This window comes from Ananas comosus, linkage group 3, assembly GCF_001540865.1.
Source record: "Ananas comosus cultivar F153 linkage group 3, ASM154086v1, whole genome shotgun sequence".
Lineage (NCBI taxonomy): Eukaryota > Viridiplantae > Streptophyta > Magnoliopsida > Poales > Bromeliaceae > Ananas > Ananas comosus.
In genome coordinates this window covers 208765-229096 of record NC_033623.1, presented here as the reverse complement: position 1 = coordinate 229096, position 20332 = coordinate 208765, and the positions used below count along the sequence as shown (strand labels likewise).

The 20332-nt window shown below is 36.1% G+C and overlaps 4 protein-coding genes across 5 annotated transcripts; 1 reads left to right on the top strand and 3 right to left on the bottom strand.

Moving 5' to 3' along the window:
* Nucleotides 4902-6741, top strand: LOC109707945 (protein NUCLEAR FUSION DEFECTIVE 6, chloroplastic/mitochondrial). Its single transcript, XM_020229492.1, has 3 exons — nt 4902-5108; nt 5208-5335; nt 6447-6741. The coding sequence occupies exons 1-3, from the start codon at nt 4996-4998 to the stop codon at nt 6464-6466; spliced, it is 261 nt and encodes an 86-aa protein (XP_020085081.1). The 5' UTR covers nt 4902-4995; the 3' UTR covers nt 6467-6741.
* LOC109707385 (glyoxylate/hydroxypyruvate reductase HPR3-like) lies at nt 6879-7515 on the bottom strand (the record flags this gene model as incomplete). Its single annotated transcript, XM_020228619.1, is given in 2 exon segments — nt 6879-7250; nt 7252-7515. Coding segments are annotated over 2 exon segments (414 nt in total), but the record flags the coding sequence as incomplete, so codon positions are not given.
* Nucleotides 8618-11250, bottom strand: LOC109707944 (glyoxylate/hydroxypyruvate reductase HPR3-like). Its single transcript, XM_020229490.1, has 2 exons — nt 10701-11250; nt 8618-9488 (listed from the first exon to the last, which is right to left on the bottom strand). The coding sequence occupies exons 1-2, from the start codon at nt 11190-11192 to the stop codon at nt 8967-8969; spliced, it is 1014 nt and encodes a 337-aa protein (XP_020085079.1). The 5' UTR covers nt 11193-11250; the 3' UTR covers nt 8618-8966.
* LOC109708224 (gibberellin 20 oxidase 1-D-like) lies at nt 15423-19190 on the bottom strand. 2 transcript variants are annotated; one of them, XM_020229871.1, is made up of 4 exons: nt 19086-19103; nt 18437-19020; nt 16536-16857; nt 15423-16140 (listed from the first exon to the last, which is right to left on the bottom strand). In XM_020229871.1, exons 2-4 carry the CDS (start codon nt 18958-18960, stop codon nt 15865-15867), a joined length of 1122 nt encoding a protein of 373 aa, XP_020085460.1. In that variant the 5' UTR covers nt 18961-19020; nt 19086-19103; the 3' UTR covers nt 15423-15864. The 2 variants fall into 2 exon arrangements, with proteins under 2 accessions (XP_020085460.1, XP_020085459.1); XM_020229870.1 differs by having other exon boundaries at nt 18437-19190.

Below are 20332 nucleotides of genomic sequence, written 5' to 3'. Positions count from 1 at the left end.
CTTAGCTAGAAATGTGAATCAATTAGGATTCGAATTTGGGTCTCGGGTACCAACCACCAAGCCCTTTGCCACTTGCTATAGGGACGGTCGGTATTTAAAATGAGCTTCTGAACTACTGTTTTTGCTACAACTAAAGTCATTAAAAAAAATTGGGAAAACTTCAAAAACCCCCCCTGTGGTTTCATGCATTCTCACTTTAGTACCCTGTGATTTAAAACGTATCAATTTGCCCCCCTGTGGTTTCGTTTTTATCTTTTCAGAAGCTTTTTCGTTAATATTTCGTTAAATTATATACAAAAAACTTCAGATAACCATCTATGTTTATCGAATATTCACTTTAGTATCCTTTAATTTTAATTTTGTTACTGATTTAAGAAAAAAAAAATAATAAAATTGATAACAAAAAGAGAAAAATGAAACCACAGGGGGCAAATTGATACGTTTTAAACCACAGGGTATGAAAGTGAGAATGCATGAAACCACAGGGGGGGTTTTTGAAGTTTTCCCAAAAAAATTTAACAAAAATATTCTTAACATTTCTTCAAACAACTTTACTTAGTAGGTAATGTTATTGCGAAAACTCCCACCAAATCAATTGGTTTAACCCTTCAATCCTGCATTAACTAGAGTCTTTTTTACTTTTGTAATTAATTCTGAAAATCTGCTTTCCAACTTTGTTACCTAAAAAATAAAAATTCATGGGTACCACTAGTTGTTACAGGGCCAAAACAATAAATTTATAAAATGAACTCATTCTGTTCCTATTAAAACAAGTGTTACTAATTAATACTAGGTGCCTATGCATAAAAAAAATTGGCTTTAGAGAAGAGCACATTAACAAATTACTCCATAAAATTCTATAAAAAGTCTAAAATTACAATATGATTATTTAGAGATTTTATTTGAAGCGTGATGTATAGTTAAGATGGAGTCTTCATGGAAAAATTTGTGAGTGTGTTTTTTGCTGGAGTTGAGCGGTATATATTCATATTACATTATGTGAAACACTGATTATTATTTAAATATTAAGCTTTCAAAGAATAGTGTTTTAAAAATTTATATTTAACACAGTGTCTCATATTTGGGTTTAAAATTTTTTGATAGGCCCAAAACATGAATTTAAACTAAACGATAGAAATTAAATAAAGTCATAAGGCTGATGAAACTCAAACTCATGACATTATGCTATAATATTATATTAAATAATGTGAAACAACATTATTCTCAAAAATTTAAACTATCAAAAAGTAGTATTTTTAATATGTATATTTAATAATTCAGAAAACACCTAAAAAAGAGCTTTTTTGCATTTGACCCTTCAAAAAAAATATTTTCTCAAATAACCTCATCAAATTTATAATTACAATTTTGGCCCTATCCCCGTCACGCAAGCGTCACATAAGTATCGTTTGAGTAAGGATAGAGGTGCTGAAATAAGTTGAACATGATAATTCATTCACCGTGAGTTAAACATGGTGAATGATTCACCGTATCTAAGAAAAATATATGTATTGCAAAAAAATATAAATATTGAATATGGAGAATATAAGTATGAAACACGGTGAATTATTCACCGTGTTTGAACACGGTGAATGGTTCACCATATTCAACTTAACGCTCCTTTTCAGCCAGCTTGTGTGGCTCTGATGTGGTGTCTGCGTGGCGAAAATAGATTTTTTTTTTTTTTTGAGAAATAGATAGCACGTTATCCACTTCGTTTATTTGCTTTAGAAATAAACTTAGCTTGAAATGTGAATCAATTAGGATTCGAACTTGGGACCTCAGATACGAACCACCAAGCCCTTTGCCACGTGCTCTAAGGACGGTCGGTAGATAGAACCAAAATTATAATTATAAATTTGATGGAACTATTTATGCGTTCAGATTTGTTCATTTGTAAAGATAGTTATTATTGTCTCTCATCTGCCACCCACCTCTCAATTTCTCATCAAGTGAAAAGTGTGATTTTGAGAATGCTTCCAACAAAACCCAATCTACCACTCTATCCACATATTTATGTCACTATTCACTTACATGGATTCAATCCAAAAACAATAATTGTGGATGCTCTTATGAGAGTCGGCAACGGCTTAGCTTATTTCCAATAGAAGTCGTCCACGATAACGAAAGATATTTTTCTCACGTGGAAGGGGACGTAATTCCCAAGTGTCCCTCAGCTCCATGCCCCACTTGTTTTTAATTTATTAATTAATTGACACCTTTTTATTTTCTATTTTTTACTTAAATTATTATAATCTATCTATACTTTTTATTTTCTATTTTTTACTTAAATTATTCACTCATATAATTTTCTCTTCCTTTTTATTTTCTGATGCTTCGTCTTTCCCATACCATTTCTATCTAATACTTTGTCTTCCTATTAGCCCACTTTCTAATTAATCTGTTCATATGATTTATTATCATATAAACAAATTAATTGCACAAAAAATAAAATAAAATATCTTCATACTTTTTTTTATACTATTTGTATTTATTGATATCTTACGATAAGTCAAAAAATTTTAAAATTTTTTATTTTATCAATTCTTTATTTTTTATAGTACTAGTCCGTTGCAATGTATGAATAACTTCACTAGATAAAATTAGTAGTTAGTTTTCGAGCTAGAATTTTCAAATATAGCTACTACTTTTACGTTGTCGAATTCTTAGTTAGTATTTAAAATTACAATCAATGGACTAATCAAATAATTATTAGTATCGCAATTGGAAAAAAAGAAAAAAAAATAAAACACGCTAAAAAAATAAAATTTAAGTTAAAAGAGTAATTTAGAAAGGTCTTATATTGAGGTATTTTCCCCCACAATTTTATTTTTTATTTTTTAATATTCGTTGGTACGTCAGATATTCGTTGCCGACATCTAAATTAGTGGTGGAGAGACCCGCCATTTTTTTGTACGGTGACAGTTGGGCCGTTAACAAAAGGCCTAAAAAAAAAAAAAAAAAGTGATGCACCCCCAAACTGTACCCTGAGTATTAGTTTACTGTATCGCACTTGCACCGTATCAGTAATAACAAACCAGTTATATCTTTTCTTTTAGAAAAAAGTACAATAAATTTTTTTTAATTATGATGTGATGGATTAATATAAAAGAATTTATTTGATTGGTTGGGAACGCTATGTCACCAATATAACTGACGCATTCTAAAATTTTTCCTGTTTTAGATCCTACAAATAGTAGTAACATCACCGCTCATGGAGAACATCTATGATTTGTTTCGTTTATCTATTTTAGATTTTAAAATTAAAGTAAAATTTGCTGGTTTTCATCACGCTGCTGTTTATTTTATAGAATTCAAAAACCGTCCGCACTACAACAGAATTAGGTTATAGCGACACATGTTTGGGACACTTTTGTGTAAGTGTCGCATTTATGCCAAAATTTTTAAAAAAATCTACTAATGTCTAAATATAAAGCCTAATCCAACAAAAAATAATAAGGTTATTCTACTCAACCCACCCCACCAAGCCCATTCGGCCCGATTACAAACAGATTATCATCTCCCATTCTCCCCAAAAATCAATTATCATCTCCCCTTCTCTCCTAACTCAATCCACTGAAATTCTAGACGAAGAGCCCTTCCCCCTTCTCATCCTCCGCCACCGCAGCCAACGAGGTAGAGTTCCGACGGTTGCGAAATGCTTAAATAAATGTTAGTAAATTAGCAGCACTCTTTTTAGATTATACCAACACTCTTTAACTGTCACTATATACCTAGCGACCCCACATATAACAACACTTTTTAAAAGTGTCGGTAATTTAGCCAGCAGCACTTTTTTTGATCTGTACCGACATTTAAAAATGTCGCTATAGACCGTTTTTATTGTAGTGCCCGATATATCCAACTTTGAATCAGTCACTCTAAATTATTTCTCACAAATACCTTCCTTACTCTCCCTCCCTTACTCTTCTCTCTCTTAATCAAAACCCTTTCCCAAATCTAGGCGTTTCGATAGAATAATTTGTTATTTTATTTTTCATTCAATTTCAATCTAATTTAATTTTTTTATTTTTAGTCTAATCATAAAGCTGTACCTGCAGTAAAGCTTTAACGCTAAGAGGCTTTATTAACTTTTCGAATGATCTATAAGGAGACTCCATTTGGCAAATTTGTTAGTTAACAAAGATATTGCGAAATTGCAATAATGTGTCTCTATCTTTACATATTTTTTCGCCTTGAACTCCCAACCTTTTTTTTTAAAAAAAATCTCAAATAGAATTTCTTATCAGAATCAAGTTCGAATTCCATGAAAACAATTGTCACCATGAATGATCTATTTATTAGTACTAGCAACTTGCCGAACCAAAATTACTGGACTAAAATATTTAAATTTAAGTTAATCTTAGAATAATAGTGCTTCGTCCTTGTATATATACAAATACGATTCCAACAAGTCCGATAACTGGTGTAACTAACCCCAAAACTTTTAACCTGACCCAACTAAAGCCTAGTTTGGTAATACGGTGAACAAAATATTATTTTTTATATTTTAGAATGCCGCTAAATTTTAAAAATATTTTTAACTTTTTCGTCTCTGAAAAAGTATACAATTGCATGCTACTATTCTTACAGTTGCAATCACAAATTTATAATATAAAAAATTTGAAAATATTTTTTTTTTATTTTTTTTTTGGACATTTTATAGTATAAAATTAAAGCTTTTGAAGGACAAGAGTGTAAGCACTTTTTTTTTTGGGGGGTCGTTCCTAATTTAAATATGGTGGTCAAAGCCACTATATTATCAAACTAGGCCTAAATGGGCCGCAATCATGAGCCAAAACTTAGTTTGGACCGAGCCCAATTGGTCGGCCCCGGCCCGTTTCGATTCGCCTCGTTTGCAGTGACTCGTTCGACTCGATATTAGGGTTTAAGGAGGTTTTTTCCCTCTCCGTCGTCGTCGTCGTCCTCCTCCTCCTCTTCCGCTCTCCCATTTCACCTCCCTCGTGCTCCTGTAGGAACCCTAGCTGGGCGAAAATGGCGACTCTCTCCCGCTACGCCGCGAGGTCCGCTGCCGCGGCGCTCCGCTCTGCAACCCTACTCCCGAAGCCCTCGTGCTCCTCCGGCGTGAGATCTCCTCTGATCCGTAGGTGAGGCCACGGCGCGGCGATTCTAAGTTGTAAAACCCTAGATTTTAGCTTGTGATCGATCTTGGGATTCTAATATAGTAGCATGCGTCTCTGTTTCAGATCAATGGCGGCGGCGGCGGCGTTGGGGAGCGTGGAGTCGCTGATGCCGCTCCACAGCGCCGTGGCCTCCGCGCGCCTCAGATCGTTCATCGCCGTCGATTCCTCCTGCTGGAGCTGGCTTTCTCAAGGTCAGCTCGTTTATCATACTCTTCAATTATCAAATTTGCAAAGTTTAGTTGCTTTTGTAGCGAATTGTGCTCTGGTGTATGTGGCGGCGCAGTTTGAATAGTCTATTAGGAGAAGCTGTACCATTTAAAGCTTTATTTTCTGCAGCAGAATCAGAAACTCCTAATTTGAGCTTCTACGTTTAAGGCTTGGAATCTCATTTCTACTTCTGGGTCTGGGTGCAGCAAAAGCTAGGGTGTTTTCTCCTTGTAGTCAATATGCTCTTATAAAGATTGCATTTCTAAAGTCTTAGATTCTAAACATACTATGAATCTTGATGAATCACTATTGAATGACTAGTTGCTGATTCTTGGGATGAACATTGTTAAGCAGATCTGTTCGTAGGTGTTTGAGCAGATTGTATAATAATTTAGGCAGTTAATTGAACAAATGTAACATAGCTCTAAAACTGTCGAAGAATGTTACGCCTAAAACTTGTCCAAATCACAAGATTATATTCAAAAAGGTTAAGAAGGTGCATCAAAATATATATATATATATATATATATGGTAGAGCTAGCTCATTATGTTATTTCATCACATTGTTGGCCAAAATTACTGCTAATGATGTTGTCCAGGAAGAGCATGGCCCGAAAGAGAAGATTATATTGAAATGAAGTTCTGAGTTCATGTTAGCCCCTTTTTTTGGGAATTATTTGGTACCTAATTACGTGTTCGACAAGCTTATCTTTTGATAATAAAGATATTGGTCAGTGACTCTAAAATTTGTTCAAGTTTGTTCTGGAAAAGCTAAAATAGTTCACTTCTGTGCTGGGACAGTAATGAAGCTAATTGACTAATTTCTATTGTCGCTAGTCAAAGCATTCGCTATTTGTTCAGTATATTTCAAAAGCGGCTAATGTGTAATGATTCATCTTTTCTGTGATATCTTATTTTCTAATAGTTCTCTTTGCTTTACATAACAATGCTTTGTTCAAGCTTGTGACATGTGGTTTCTTGTTTTAATTTTGCAACTGTGGAAAGCTCAAATGTTTTCACCTCGCCAAGAAGAATCGGTGATTCGAATACATACCATTATTATCCTGACTTTTTTTTTTCTACTTTGTGGTATAGGGCGTGCGTTACCATTGTGACAAAAAGAGTTTGCTGATTCTCTGCACAGCAACAAATTAATAGATCTTCTATCTTTTTCTGTGGAACGAATAAGCATTTACCTTCGAGAGCTAACTGCAAACTCATGTTTTAGTTTGTGATTTCCGGCTCTTGCGGACATTTTTCTTTTCTTATTCTGAGGTGAAACTTGTTGATCGATGATGGTTGTGTAATCTGATATCGACAAGTTTAGTTTCCTCAGTAACTGTATCATTACTTGCTATATAATTTACGCAGGTAAATTTGGGTTTGAAAAGATGCTTGTTATATTTTTGTGTGCTTATTTATGTAATGTGCTTTTGGTTTCTTGTGTGAGTTGGAAGTGATGAAGCTTTTCTAGATGTTGTAAAACCTGTATAAACCATCGGTTCAAGTCAAATACTAGAGATGTTAGTATCAACAATGTATACAACTCCGCACAAATAGTTGGTTTGCTACTTTGACTTTGTAACTTTTGAGATCACCGTTGCACCATTAGTGCAAAGAATGCTTTCAATGCCAATAAATCACATCAGCACTTATTCAAAACACAATCCCCAACTTAGTCATTGGGATCAAGCCAACTTCATTCATCAACTATATTTTCCAAGTAAACCTGAGCGACCAGTGGTTTGCTCAAAACGAATGATTCGACATCACAATGCTATCCATCTGGAACAGCTCTTTGGGCACGGCGGGCTTGTTCTCGAACACGTTGAGACCCGCGGCCCCAAGCGTCCCTTCCACCAAACACTTGACCAATTCCTTCTCGCCGACGAGCACCACGCGCGCCGTCCCTGCCCAGGGCTAGTAAGACGTCTCGGTTTATTATGTGGTGTATGTGGTGTGTTTGAGGGGTAAGCGCGCAGGAGAGTTTATCGCTCTCGACGGCGAGGTCGTGAGTGTTTGGGAAGTATTTGTATGGGACGGACGGCTTTTTCGATCTTGAATTGTACATGATTGTGCAGCCGAAGGCGTCGAGCCTTTTCACGATCTCGGATCCAATACTTCCCAAGCCAACAATACCCACTCGTTTTCCGCTAACCTGCAGTTAATGAGCTTGCATATTAACAAACATGTATAAACTATAACTTGCTTCTTCATCACTAGTATTGCTTTACATAATATAGTAAAAAGAATAAGCTAATAAGTGCTCCATTTGCCCTGCTTCTTCTTCTACAACTGCTACTATCCAATGACAGTTTATGCAAAAGCCTGAATCTTGATGAATCTAGGATAGGGTTAGTCTAGTACGTCTAATCCTCTTTGGATTAAAACATTATCAAAAACTCCAAATTTAGTATTCTACAATTGGATCTTAAAAGTGAATTTCTACTCCTGTGCTTAACATTGTTATGACTAAAAGTTTAACTAAAAGAAGCAGCAGCAAGGGGAAAAGGCCCCAACGTTAGCTCTGAAACAATGGATAGAGAGATGAGTCGATGCACACTACGAAGTTCGCAGTACTAAACCTTCGAAGTTCGAAGCAAGGGGATAATCTGCTTTGCGGGGCCATGACCCGCTCCTTACAAAGCGATCGGCGGCGGGGATCCGGCGCATTTATTGGTAATATCATGTACGCAATTCAAAATTATCTAAAAAAGAAAACTACATTTGGTGACAAAAAACACTTCCCTTCCCTTTTTCATGTAGCGTTGGTGAGAGTGGTTGTTTGTGCATGAAAATATCCCTTTCCAACTTCTCCAAGTGTTTGTTTTGTCTTCTATTGTAATTGGTGCTAGCAATGAACTTCAAATGGTTTAGAACACCATTTATGTGTCTGATTCGTACATGGAATAAAAATAGGAATAAACTTACTTTAGTTTTATCTTTTAATGAGATTTTTTTTCTCTTTTTTTCTTTTTCTTTCAATGAAAATATGGATAGAATTTCATCAAATAGGCAGTTGAAATGAACAATTCAATTTTCAAAGATAGCTATCTGTCTGCTTCATTCATTAGGTAAATGAACTCGTTTTTAAAATTAAAGAAGCTATGCCAAAACTTAAAAAGCTTGTCCAACTAAACAGCAGGAGTAGAAAAGAACAAGAAGAGCTATAAAGTTAGATTCACTACTACTCACCCATAAACAATACTTCCACTAAAAAAAACTCAATAATAGTATCCATTCTGCCCAAATTTCTTCTGTAAAGATGAGCGGCGGTAATATTAACATCGCAAAAACTATTATTGAGAGGGTTCGTACATCCAACTTCATCAGTGTTCAGATTAAGAGAGCAAACAAATTTACCAAAAACAACCCACATATTCTAAAAGGATGGTAAGTTCCTTCATGTGAAGTGCGGAGTGCGAATATGCATACACGCATCATGCATGCTATATACAAATTACGATCTTTTGTAACCACTTTCATATTCTACCGAATTTTAGAGGAAAAAGAAAGTACCACACACTAAATATGTAGTAACTAGAGAGATAAAAATGTAATAACTCGAGAGAAATATAATCTATGGGTTTTTTCTCTGTAAACAGCACACACAACTTACATTGAAACTGGAGTAATCAAAGGCTTGTTTGAGAAGAAAGCCTCGAAGTTCGCTATAATTAGTTCAAGCAAATCCGATGACGATTCTGTAGTAAAAGCAGCTAGATGAGGCGACAGAACGACATTATCCATAGTGAAAAGCTTGTTTGGCACGGAGGGCTCGTTCTCGAAGACATCTAGACCGGCCCCCTTGATCTCTCCTTGCATCAAACACTTGACTAATTCTTCTTCATCAATAAGACCTCCCCGAGCGATGTTTATAATTACACCATCCTTTCCTAATGCATGCATGACATCCTTGTTAACTATATGGCGCGTTTCGTTGGTAAATGCACAGGAAAGAATTAGAACATCACATTCGGTTGCGAGATCATAAACAGTAGGGAAGAATTTATATGAGACGGATGGCTTCGCTTTCCTTGAGTTATATGAGATGATACAGCCGAAAACTTCGAGCCTTTTCGCGATCAATGACCCAATGCTTCCCAACCCAACAATCCCTACTCGCTTTCCCCCGAGCTGCAAATGATGGAATATACTCGATATCAACAGTGTAAAATTGATGATATATGTTGAGAACCGAAACATCTTAAAGTAGATGATCTTTTCTTTTTTCTTAGGCAGTTTTTGCTTTCTCAATGCATTAACACACACACACACACACACACACACACACACACACAGCCAATAATGAAAAGAAATTACAGACCCTGATAAATCTATGTAGCTAAGAATCAATCCATTTCTTTTCCTCCCTTCTCTGTGGTGTTACCTGGTAGATTAGAGAAAGAAAAAACATTCAATGACTTGCCATCTCTTTCCGATTAAAATCCAAGTAAATGCCACTACATTCCATACAAACCAAATTATACTCCTAGTTGAATTCAAATGAATAATTCTAACATAAATCAAGTGAATCCCAGTTGAAACTATTTCAAACAAAACTCTGGAATTCCGTACCTAACAGAGTGCTCTACAACCGAACAGATCCAAGCTTCAGATCTAAAAGAGGAGGTATAGATTAGCATATTGCAGCACTAGTACCCAAACTTTTTGTGAAGATTCACTTTGGTTCTTAATCTTTCAAATTGATCATTCAACACCCGCACTTTTAATAGTATTTCTCTTTAATCCTCATCCTCATTTAATATTGTCAGAGGAAAAATTATTGCCGGCACTCGACACATCTGTATTTAACCACACACCATGCATCTATGGACCATTGATTCTATCTCATAATTCATATGCCATACCACAAAAAACCTGCATCCTCTTTCCCACTGGATTATAACATGAGATGAATAGAGGGTCGACAAATTCAGGGTGTATGAACTACAAATACACCAGATGTAGGCAATTACTTCTTCTTCGAATGTGAGAAATTATTTAGTCATAATATATTCATAGAGCAACACATTGAAATGAGTTCACATCTCCCACGGATTCAATTCAACTTCAATTTATTCCAAACAAAAATATTCACTTCTGATTGACAACTAACTGAGTTCACTGTTACATTATTAATTCACCCAAAAAAAAGCAATTAAAATTTAAACAGTTATCTCGATTGAAATAAAAATTAAAGCTCGATGATCTTCGGTAAGCTGAACGAAATTTAATAAAAAGTTGAGTAACTAATGATGCAATTTATCCTAAAATGTTCATTTCTAATTGAATTGAATTGAATTCTTAGAAATTGAACTGTAATTCGATTGAAGCGAGAGAACCGACCTTAGATCCGAGGGGGTAGTCCCCGCGGAGAGGCCACTCGCCGCGGCGGAGGTAGCGGCCCGAGGCGGAGATGCGGCGGAGGACGTCGAGGAGGAGGGCGACGGCGTAGTCGGCGACGTCGGGGGAGAAGACGTGGCCGGCGCTGGCGACGGCGACGCCGCGGCGGGCGCACTCGGGGAGGTCGAAGTGGTCGAGGCCGGCGCTGGTGGTGACGACGAGGCGGAGGGAGGGGACGAGGTCGAGGAGGGCGGCGTCGACGCGGGTGGGGGCGCGGACGAGGGCGGCGGAGGCGGCGGAGGAGATGGGCGAGGAGAGGGGGAGCGGCGAGGGTTTGAGGAGGCGGAAGCGCGCGGAGAGGGCGGCGTCGAAGGCGGGGAGGAGGGGGCTGAGGGCGATGACCTCCGGTAGCTCCGGCGAATGCGACGGCGGAGGATCGTCGGCGTCGGAGAAGGAGGGTGGTGGCGGTGGCGAGGGCTCCGATTCCGATTCCATCAGAGGAGGTGGCTGTTGGTGTAAAACGTTGGTTTTGTTTAAAGGGCAACGTAACGGCACGAGTAAAATGTATAGATCGTCCCTGTAGTATCCAGGAATTGCAATTTGATCCCTAGATTGATGGTTCTACCTGCCGTGTAACTGTAAGGTAAAAAAAATGTACGAAACTTACCGAAACTACCACCGATTTTGATCCGTCTACTAAATATTTTTTAAAAAATTTATTTTTATTATTTAATTTTTTAACTTATTTAATTTTAGTAAGTTAATGACTTTTTAGCTTTAAAATTTGAATTCATTATTTATTATTGTAAATTTAATCTGTATATATTATACAGGTCATGCAAATTTTAAATTTATTATAATAAATAACTAGTTTAAATATTACATCTGTAGAACCATCAAATGACCTTAAACAAATTAAAATATTAAATATTTAAATTAAAATTTTAAATATTTAAATAATCAAATAAAAAATAATTCAAATAAGTTCGACCCAAGATATTACATCTTTACGAGATAGATAATTTCCTACATTGCTTTGCACAAAATTTTTCTAAACATGAGTTGAAATTACTTTTTTGCCCATCAACCCAAATGGAGAACATGTGCGTCCACGGTTACATCAAGTATTTAAAAAAAAAAAAAAAATCCGCAACAATAAATACCTGTCTTGAAAGGTTGACACGTGGGTCCCACAATTTACCTCCTATTTGGGACAAAAATTTCGTGAGCACCCGGTCCGAGCAAGTAGCCCTGGTACAAAGCCGATGGGCATCGCGTGGTGTACATGCGCCCATCGCGATCGTCCCTTTTTATCCCAGACTTTTTTTTCTTTCTCTTTAAATAATCAGAGCCTATAAATTTTTTTTTTCATTTCCAACGGTGGTTGCGATGGGCGCCGCACACCACACGGCATCTATCCGCATCGTCCCTAAACAAATTGTTTGAGAACGATGCCTACAAAATTTTTGTCATTTTATTTGTCAATGTCTAATGACCGCATTATGAGCCTACAACATGACGGCTTTTATTTATTATTATTATTATTATTATTATTATTAAGAAAAGAAATTTCATATTATTCATTTGTATTTTGATTAGTTTGATATCTCATTCCTACTCGAATTTATTTTTATCGGATAAGAGGTACTTTATCGGATAAGAGTTAAAATTTTAGTAACCGATTAATATTTAAATTCATATGCAAACTTGATATTAAAAAAATAAAAACAAATATGAGTTATGCTTTTTTTTCAGCCCGCTTATATATGGATATATTTCTCTCAATAAAAATATCATTGCTCTTTCTTTTATATCTCAGCACAAATTTTATATAATTTGATATATTCATGAAAAAAAAAAGTTTTTCATTTAACTGTTATAAGTGATTAGCTTTTTAATGCATTTCAGATAGGCAGTCACAGACAACTTCTTAAAAAGTATATAACAAAATTCATGTAAAAAAAATCCAGTAAATTCATCATTCTCTTCTATACTATGCTATTTCATGTGAAAAAAAAAAAAAAAAAAAAAAAAAAAAAATTCAGCAATGTAGCCCGACTGTATACGCACAAGCCATAACTTCGGCCCGAAGAAGACCGGGCCAAATGGGCCAAGTGGGCCATCGTAGGTGACGAAGAGTAATAGAATGAATGGGGGAGGACTAGGAATGCCAATGATTGTTAATACCTAAAATTTTATTTAAACCCGAGTCCGAACGGAGCGAATCTATTCAATGCTAAACGGATATGGTTTCGAATATGGATATGAAAAGCAAAAATCCGACGAATATGGATTCAGATATGAATTTTGACTACGAATATGGATTCGGATATGAATTTTGATTGCATCCGACCTGAATCTGATCCGAACCTGAATTTATTTTACATTATATATAGTATAATATGTATGTAAAAATTTAATATTGTATTTGAATTTGTATTTTAAAAATATAGATTTAATATAATATATTTTGAAATATTGAAAAAAAAAAAGGCAATTATTTCGAGCTCGGATTTTCAGGTTCGGATTTCAAAATTTTTCGTCGGGTTCGGATTCGGAAATGAATTTTTAAAATTCGTCGGGTTCGAGTGCGGATTTGAATCTTGAGTTTGGAGTCGGATTCGGGTTCGGATTTTTGAAAGCCTGTCTCGAATTCAACCCGTTGACATCCCTGACATCCCCGGGGGGAGGACAAAAGAAAGAGAGAGAGAGAGAAGCGAAGGAAGTGCGTGGCGTTGTTTGTACTGTCGCGGGGTGCGGTGGTGGGGGTAGGTTGCATACTTGCCTGTCTGTTCTGCCGTGGGGGTGTGGCGCGGAAACGGACGCCAGCAGATGCTCGAGCGCAGCTGAGCGACTGCGACGCCCGCCCTCCCCTTTGTCCTCTTGCCGCGGCGGCTGGCCACCACCACACCCACAAGCGCTAGCTCTTCTTCTGGCCCTCCCCACCCCACTCTTCCTGTGTAGTTATCCTGTTTTTTTTTTTTTTTTCTTTTTTTTTTTTTTTTTTTTTTTGGCCTCATTATAAAAAAGTCTTTTAGCGCTTCAGCCTTTCGTTCCTAACTTATCTTTCTGCGTAAAAATTACGTCAGTTACCATTTTGTATTTTATCAAAATTACGTCAGTTACCATTTTGTATTTTATCACCGTCGTAGATAAATCTAAAAATTTTACAAAAATTAGCTAACTGTATTGTAAAAAAATTTCGAATTAACGATCGATTCTGTTATACTTGATCTAGAGTATTTGAAATATCTAGAAAATAGATTTCACGATTTTTCAATATTATTTTGTCTAGTAATCGAAGGGACTCAAAATCAATAATTTTAATGATTGTAGTGAGCCGTTTGAAAGTCTAACGGTATAGAAATATCCAAATTGTATAAAATTTTGATAAAAAATTTTTATACTATATAAAATAAGACTAAGTATTTTTAATCTAAAATTTTAGTGTCATAATATCACGTTTTGTAAGATTTTTATTTTCAGCCGTTGATTTTGAGCTATTTTGGATCACTAGATAAATGATATTGAAAATTTTTAAAGCTTATTGTTTAGATACATCAAATACTCTAAATCAAGTCTAACGAAGCCGATCGTCAATTCGAAAATCCCAACGTCGAAAACGATTTGAAAGCATAGAGAGGTTCGTACTACTAAAAACATATCAGCCCAACTCTCTATTTAATTTGCAACATCACTGTAAACTCATTTTTACAAAGTTTCATAACTGGCTTGACAATCATCCTAAATAGTTAGACCTCTATTTGAGATAATGACAAAGCGTGAGTTGGTGTAACTTTTATTAATGTATAGCAGGAAATTGAGTAAGATGCGAGAGTGCAACAAGAATTTTTTATAGTTTACCTTTTTTTCTTTTTGTTTTTTAAAGTTCTGATAAAAAATATATCGATTGTATTGCTTTTCTAATAATAGTGGTTGATTCTGTTTGTATTTCAAAAAAATATCTTAGAATGATGCTAGAAGCGACAATTTAAAATTCAAAATCATAAAATATTGCTCCAGGACCCTCCAAAGATCCCCACAAAAATTCTCGATCTTATGTGATGCGGACTAATTGGTTTACAAACAAATTCTGAAAAGAAAACACCGCTAGCGCGGCATCACCTACGCTTTTGAGGGCGCAGATAAAAAACAACTTTTTTTAATGTTTTTTTTTGGGTAAAAGGTGAGCCGGATTCGGCTAAGACACCCCAAGATTAGCCAAAACTCTACATAGAAGCTGTATATCAACAGCATCCTGAAATGAAAGCAATCTCACTTTTCCTCTCTTTATAGAATGTTGTTTCATTTAAGGATATAAATACTATGATGATGCGCACTAACTCTACTCTACACACACTCTCTCTCTCTCTCTCTCTCTCACTCACTCACACACACACACACATACAAATCCCTTGTCTTTTTCTTTGGTATTAGCAACTCTAATAAAATTAGAGAGTGTCCACACTCAAAAACAAAAGAAATGGAAAGAAGAATCCTTTCCTGGATGTGCCATGATATTCTGTGCACAAAAAATAACAAAAATGGGGCTAGTGGGTAAGAGAGAGAGAGATAGAGAGAGGGCTAAGTGACAAAAGGGTGGAATAAGAATAGGACAGTAAAAAGGTCCAAGAGTAGGACAAAACTGACCATACCTGTGGCACTCTTTGAGTGGGGACAAGAAAAATTAGTAGATCTTTTCCAAGAGGAAAATTTGGAATATAATTCTTGTTTTTTTTTTGGCCCCTTCTTCCTTTATTATTAGTTCCTCTCTGTCCTTTTATTTCCTCCCTTCTTATTAGTTACTGTTTTTAACTAAATAAAATAAGAAACAAAAATGAAGAAATTTCTTCTTTTTTTGTTGAGAAAGAAAAATGAAGAAATTAAAGAACAAACAAAATTGAAGGAACATTGTACAAAATTTTGTCTAGTAATTGTAAATATTTCAGATCAGTCCCGACTTCCTTGTAATTTGTGATCATCATTTGAACTTTGAAACTAACACAAATTTTCTGCACAATATGATTTTACGATGAAAGAGCTGGAAACATATTGTTTGGATAATTTTTTGTTGTTTTCAAAGTCCAACGGTGATCTCAAATTACGCTAAAGTTGAGACAGTTGGGAAGCCCTTTTCCTTCTCTTTGTACTATAATTGTTCATATCCTCACTTCACGGCATTGCCTTCATTGTTCAGCATCCACGCCGAGAAGGCGTCGAGTGTCCTCATATCGGCCCTGTAATGCTTTTGTGTGAACTCGAGCAACGTCGGCCACGTGAAATCCGGATATGCCCTCTGCTCCCCGGGGGCGACGAGGGCCGGCGGCGGCCGCACAACCTTGTCGGGCCCCGGGCAAAGGAAGAAGGCTAAGGACTTCCGCACCGTCTCGCTGTTTACGACTGCCCGATGGAGGCAACTCTTGTACCGCCCGTTCGACAAAGCCTGCAAACAAACAAAAAAAAAAAAAAATTCAATTTATTCAAAAATCATCAAGTTGAGAAAACCCTTTCCACAATTAGGTAAAATTGTACGGAGATCCTCTCAACAACACTATAATTTCTTTGATTGACACTCCCCTAAAGTTGTACTACAGAGATCTTAAATGATTTCTAGCTGAGGGTGTTTTTTTTTTTTTTTTTTTTTTTTTTTGAGAGAGAGATAAGTTGTATGCTATCTCTTTTATTTGTTTTATTTAAAAATAAACTTAACTGGAAATGTAAATCAATTAAGATTCGAACTTACGACCTCGGATATCAACTATCAAATTTTTTGTCACTTGCATTAGAGACGGTTGGTTTGATTCATTTGTAACACTTGGGCGACAAGTTTCAATTTACCATGAACGTGTCGCCGATGTTGACGATGAAGGCGTCGGTGCTGGGCCGAACAGAGAGCCACTGACCGTCGGCCAAGACTTGGAGACCGCCAACATCGTCCTGGTGGAGGATGGTGAGGGATGTGGGGTCGCAATGCGGGCCAGTGCCGAGCGTCAGCTCCGGCCGCTGGCACCGCGGATAGTAGTTCAGCCGCATTATGGAGTCGTTGCCCTGAAAGTAGCTTCGAAAGCAGTCGCGACCCACGCCCAGGCTCAGACCCAATAACTCCATGATGTCTAAAGAGAGCCGGCTCATCGCTTCGCAGTAGGCATGGTACACCATCCTGATCAGTCAAAACGTCAAATTTTTAACCTCATGTACTTCTTTTCTCAATTCCAAATCATATTTCTTTTACATATATATGCCAACACGTCAACAATATATTGAAATATTCTAAGGAAAAGGATCTAAAGCATTTCTATGTTGAAATACTCCTCTAATTGAGAGAAATCGTCATAAATACCCAAATTAATAATAATTATTAAAAAAACTAAATAAAATTCTTATTTTGCCCACCATTTATTATCTATAGCTTTCTGATTAACTTAAACATTATATTATTGAAAATGTTATAAATACAATTGACTGTATATCAAATTAAAACTAATTAATTGTAACAAACTATACACAAATAGTAAATTAAAAAAAATTACATCAATTTAGACAACGAAGAAAATAGTCTCACAAAAAAATTGCAATATATTTTTAGTTTCGGCTACTTTTTATTATGACATAAGACCCAATAAATATTGATGAAAAAAAAAAAATGAGTACACAAAAAATGCATTCATAAATTGAATTATAAACAAAGACCGAGCTTTTTTCTTTTTATTATCCCTCCATAATTATTTATAATTAGATATAATTAGGAATAAATTAATCTAGAATTTTTAAATTACGTGACGGAGGACATTTTTAATGTAATTCATTAATTCATAAGAACAAAAATAATATTAATAATTTTGAATGGATATTCACGGTATTTTATAATTTTTTAAGAGCACGTTTAAAATTGCCCCTAAATTTTATATTGGTAAAATTTTGCAATTACTTATGGTGGTTTTTATCACAAAACGGATTTTATTATTGCCAAAAATATTTATTAAATTTGGTCGAACTTAGTAAAAAAATGTTAATTCGATCACAACTTACCAATTGAATTAAACTTACTCGGAATTTGACATGCTTTTATATACGTCCTTATGAACCTATAATAAGTTCGCATAAGCTTATCCAAAAAATAAACAAGAGGTACTGTATAAAATTGTGTCCACACCATACAGGTCGTCAATAAGATCTAGAAATTTGATCCTTATCCAATTATTCAAATTCATGTCCAAAATAAACTACCAAAAAAACAAAAGTCAACCAACTAGTCTACTACAAGTACTGTATATTATTTCGAATGTAAAATATTAAAATACATTTTTAAAATTCAGGCATTTAAAATTTTTTACTTTTACATGTGGAACGTTATGAAACTTATCTAAAGTTCGACTGCTATACTATCGATAGGACGAAACTCTTGATACTATCGAGTTTTCTGTCGTTAGATCTACCGTTTGAACACTTTCGTCCGTTAGATTATATTATTTAACTAATGACTCACTCAACTCTACGAGATCACTGTCATCCTAACCGCACATTTTTTTTTTACCTAACAGTCGAAAACTTGATAGCAACAAGCAGTTAGTAGCATAATTTAATTTATCTAATATTTTTACTAATTAAGAAAAACAGGAATCTCTATCAATTTAATTTCAAAATCCACTTTTTATATTACCATTTCAGAAAAATCAAGCAATTCGGTTTTTTATAGCATCCATTCTCGGTAGTGGGGGTGAGCGAGTACTTATTCTCACCCGTGGTGGCGATGCTCCTCCCCTAGCGTGTCGACGAAGTAATCGAGAACACCATTGGCGCGCGACGACGACGACGATGGGGACGACGACGAGGATGGGGCGGCGGAGTACCGGAACGAGAGCGTCTCCTTCCAGGGGAGCTTCTCGCGGAAGCGGCCGGTGAAGCTGCTCGCGTAGCCGCAGCTCTCGCCGGGGGCGCGGCGCGCGCGCAGCTTCTCCGCGAGCGGCTTCGCGAAGAAGCCCTCGGCGCAGCGGTGCGCCTCCGCGACGAGCTCGGGGTCGACCCCGTGGTTCGCCACGTGGAAGAACCCGTGGCGCTCGCACGCCCCGCGCACCAGCTCCTCGTCCCCGGCGCCGGCGCCGCCGCGGAGGGCGAGGCCGAGGTCGACGACGGGGACGGCGAGCTCCGCCGCCGCGCCGGGCGCTGGCTTGTCGTCGTCGGGCCACACGAACTCGCCGGGGATGGTGGGGGCGCCGCTGAGCACCGCGGCGTCGAACTCGAGCCGCGTCGGAGGAGGCGCCATCGGTGGTTGAGGAGAGAGAGAGAGAGAGAGAGAGAGAGAGAGAGAAGGGATTAATTAATTAATTAATTAATTAAATTGATTGATTGATTGATTAATTAATTAATTAATTAATTAATTAATTAATTGAATGTGGGTGATGATGAGAAGGGACGGGAAATGGAGAAGAGGGGAGAGCGCGATCCCGCCCAATGGGAGAGGTGGGTGAAACGGAGTGTGGGAGAGATACGCTCCGCTGCGTGGTTCAAGCTCTTTATTATATCCCGCTGGGAATAGAGGTAAGTGCCTAGACCGGCTCTACCACGTCATCCCTCATCCAGCACTTCCCCAAAGTAAAAAAAAAAATAATAATAACTATTCAAATATAAGCTATTTTGAATCGATTATTTAATCATTCAAAATTTTTATTATTACTATCCAATATTTCAATTTAGTAGATTTGAATTAGTGAACGATATTTTAACTTTAAAATTTAAGCTACTTGTTTATTTTAATAAATTTATTATTGCGAAAATTATATAAAATATACTAATTAAATCTGTAAAGATAAACGGTATATTTAAATTTGAAAGTTAAAATATCATTGACTGACTCAAATCAAATAAATTGAAAAGTTGATCAATAAAATTAAAATTTTCAAAAGTTTGATAGTCAAATAAAATCGATTCATAGTTCAAGTAAGCTCTATGTAGAGTTTTACCAAAGAAAACAAAGGCTATTGTTTGTTAATTTGTTATTTCCTTATGTTGGCAGAAAAGATCAATAGAAAATAGTACTATGAGAATTAATATTCGATAGATATGAAGAGCGCGGAGCTGAAATTGCCACAAGAGGTTTAAAATTAGTTCTGCCATTATATTTTCTATGATTAATTATGTTTTAATATAAAATGGCTCAGAAATATATTTAATGAAATAAATGAGTCACTACAAATTTAGGAGTCCAAAAATAACTTGGTTGTGAATGATCACTTTGTTTAATTGTTTAGTTCGTGGTAAATACAAGAATGGAAAATTCAATACAATATGACTTTCATTGTAAACAAATTTGGATCATATATATATATATATATATATATATAAGCCGCTTAGAACAAACTAAACATGTTTTAATCATCAACATCATTTCATGCATGAGACACTAATCCTAATTAAGTTTTTCTCAACAAAAAGATAGAACTTTTAAGTCGTGACTTTACCGTCACAGTGGAAGTTTCAGATTCATCCCTTTCATAAAAACTTCACTATAATACATTTTTGACAAAACTTTATATGAAAAAACTGCAGATAAAAGTGGAAAACTTTTATAGTTTGAATATATTGTCCACAAGGTTAGTTGTGGACCGCCTAGTTGTCGTGCCTTCCATTCCATATTC

What these genes read in the sequence shown, in the direction of transcription:
- LOC109707945 (XM_020229492.1), top strand. Translation starts at nt 4,996, where the DNA reads ATGGCGACTCTCTCCCGCTACGCCGCGAGGTCCGCTGCCGCGGCGCTC. An exon ending in AGATCTCCTCTGATCCGTAG is followed by an intron (nt 5,109 to 5,207) that starts GTGAGGCCACGG and finishes TCTCTGTTTCAG; the next exon opens with ATCAATGGCGGCGGCGGCGG. An exon ending in CTGGAGCTGGCTTTCTCAAG is followed by an intron (nt 5,336 to 6,446) that starts GTCAGCTCGTTT and finishes TTTGTGGTATAG; the next exon opens with GGCGTGCGTTACCATTGTGA.
- LOC109707944 (XM_020229490.1), bottom strand. Translation starts at nt 11,192, where the DNA reads ATGGAATCGGAATCGGAGCCCTCGCCACCGCCACCACCCTCCTTCTCC. An exon ending in ACTACCCCCTCGGATCTAAG is followed by an intron (nt 9,489 to 10,700) that starts GTCGGTTCTCTC and finishes CATCATTTGCAG; the next exon opens with CTCGGGGGAAAGCGAGTAGG.
- LOC109708224 (XM_020229870.1), bottom strand. Translation starts at nt 18,960, where the DNA reads ATGGCGCCTCCTCCGACGCGGCTCGAGTTCGACGCCGCGGTGCTCAGC. An exon ending in GAGGAGCATCGCCACCACGG is followed by an intron (nt 16,858 to 18,436) that starts GTGAGAATAAGT and finishes TTGACTGATCAG; the next exon opens with GATGGTGTACCATGCCTACT. An exon ending in ACATCGGCGACACGTTCATG is followed by an intron (nt 16,141 to 16,535) that starts GTAAATTGAAAC and finishes GTTTGTTTGCAG; the next exon opens with GCTTTGTCGAACGGGCGGTA.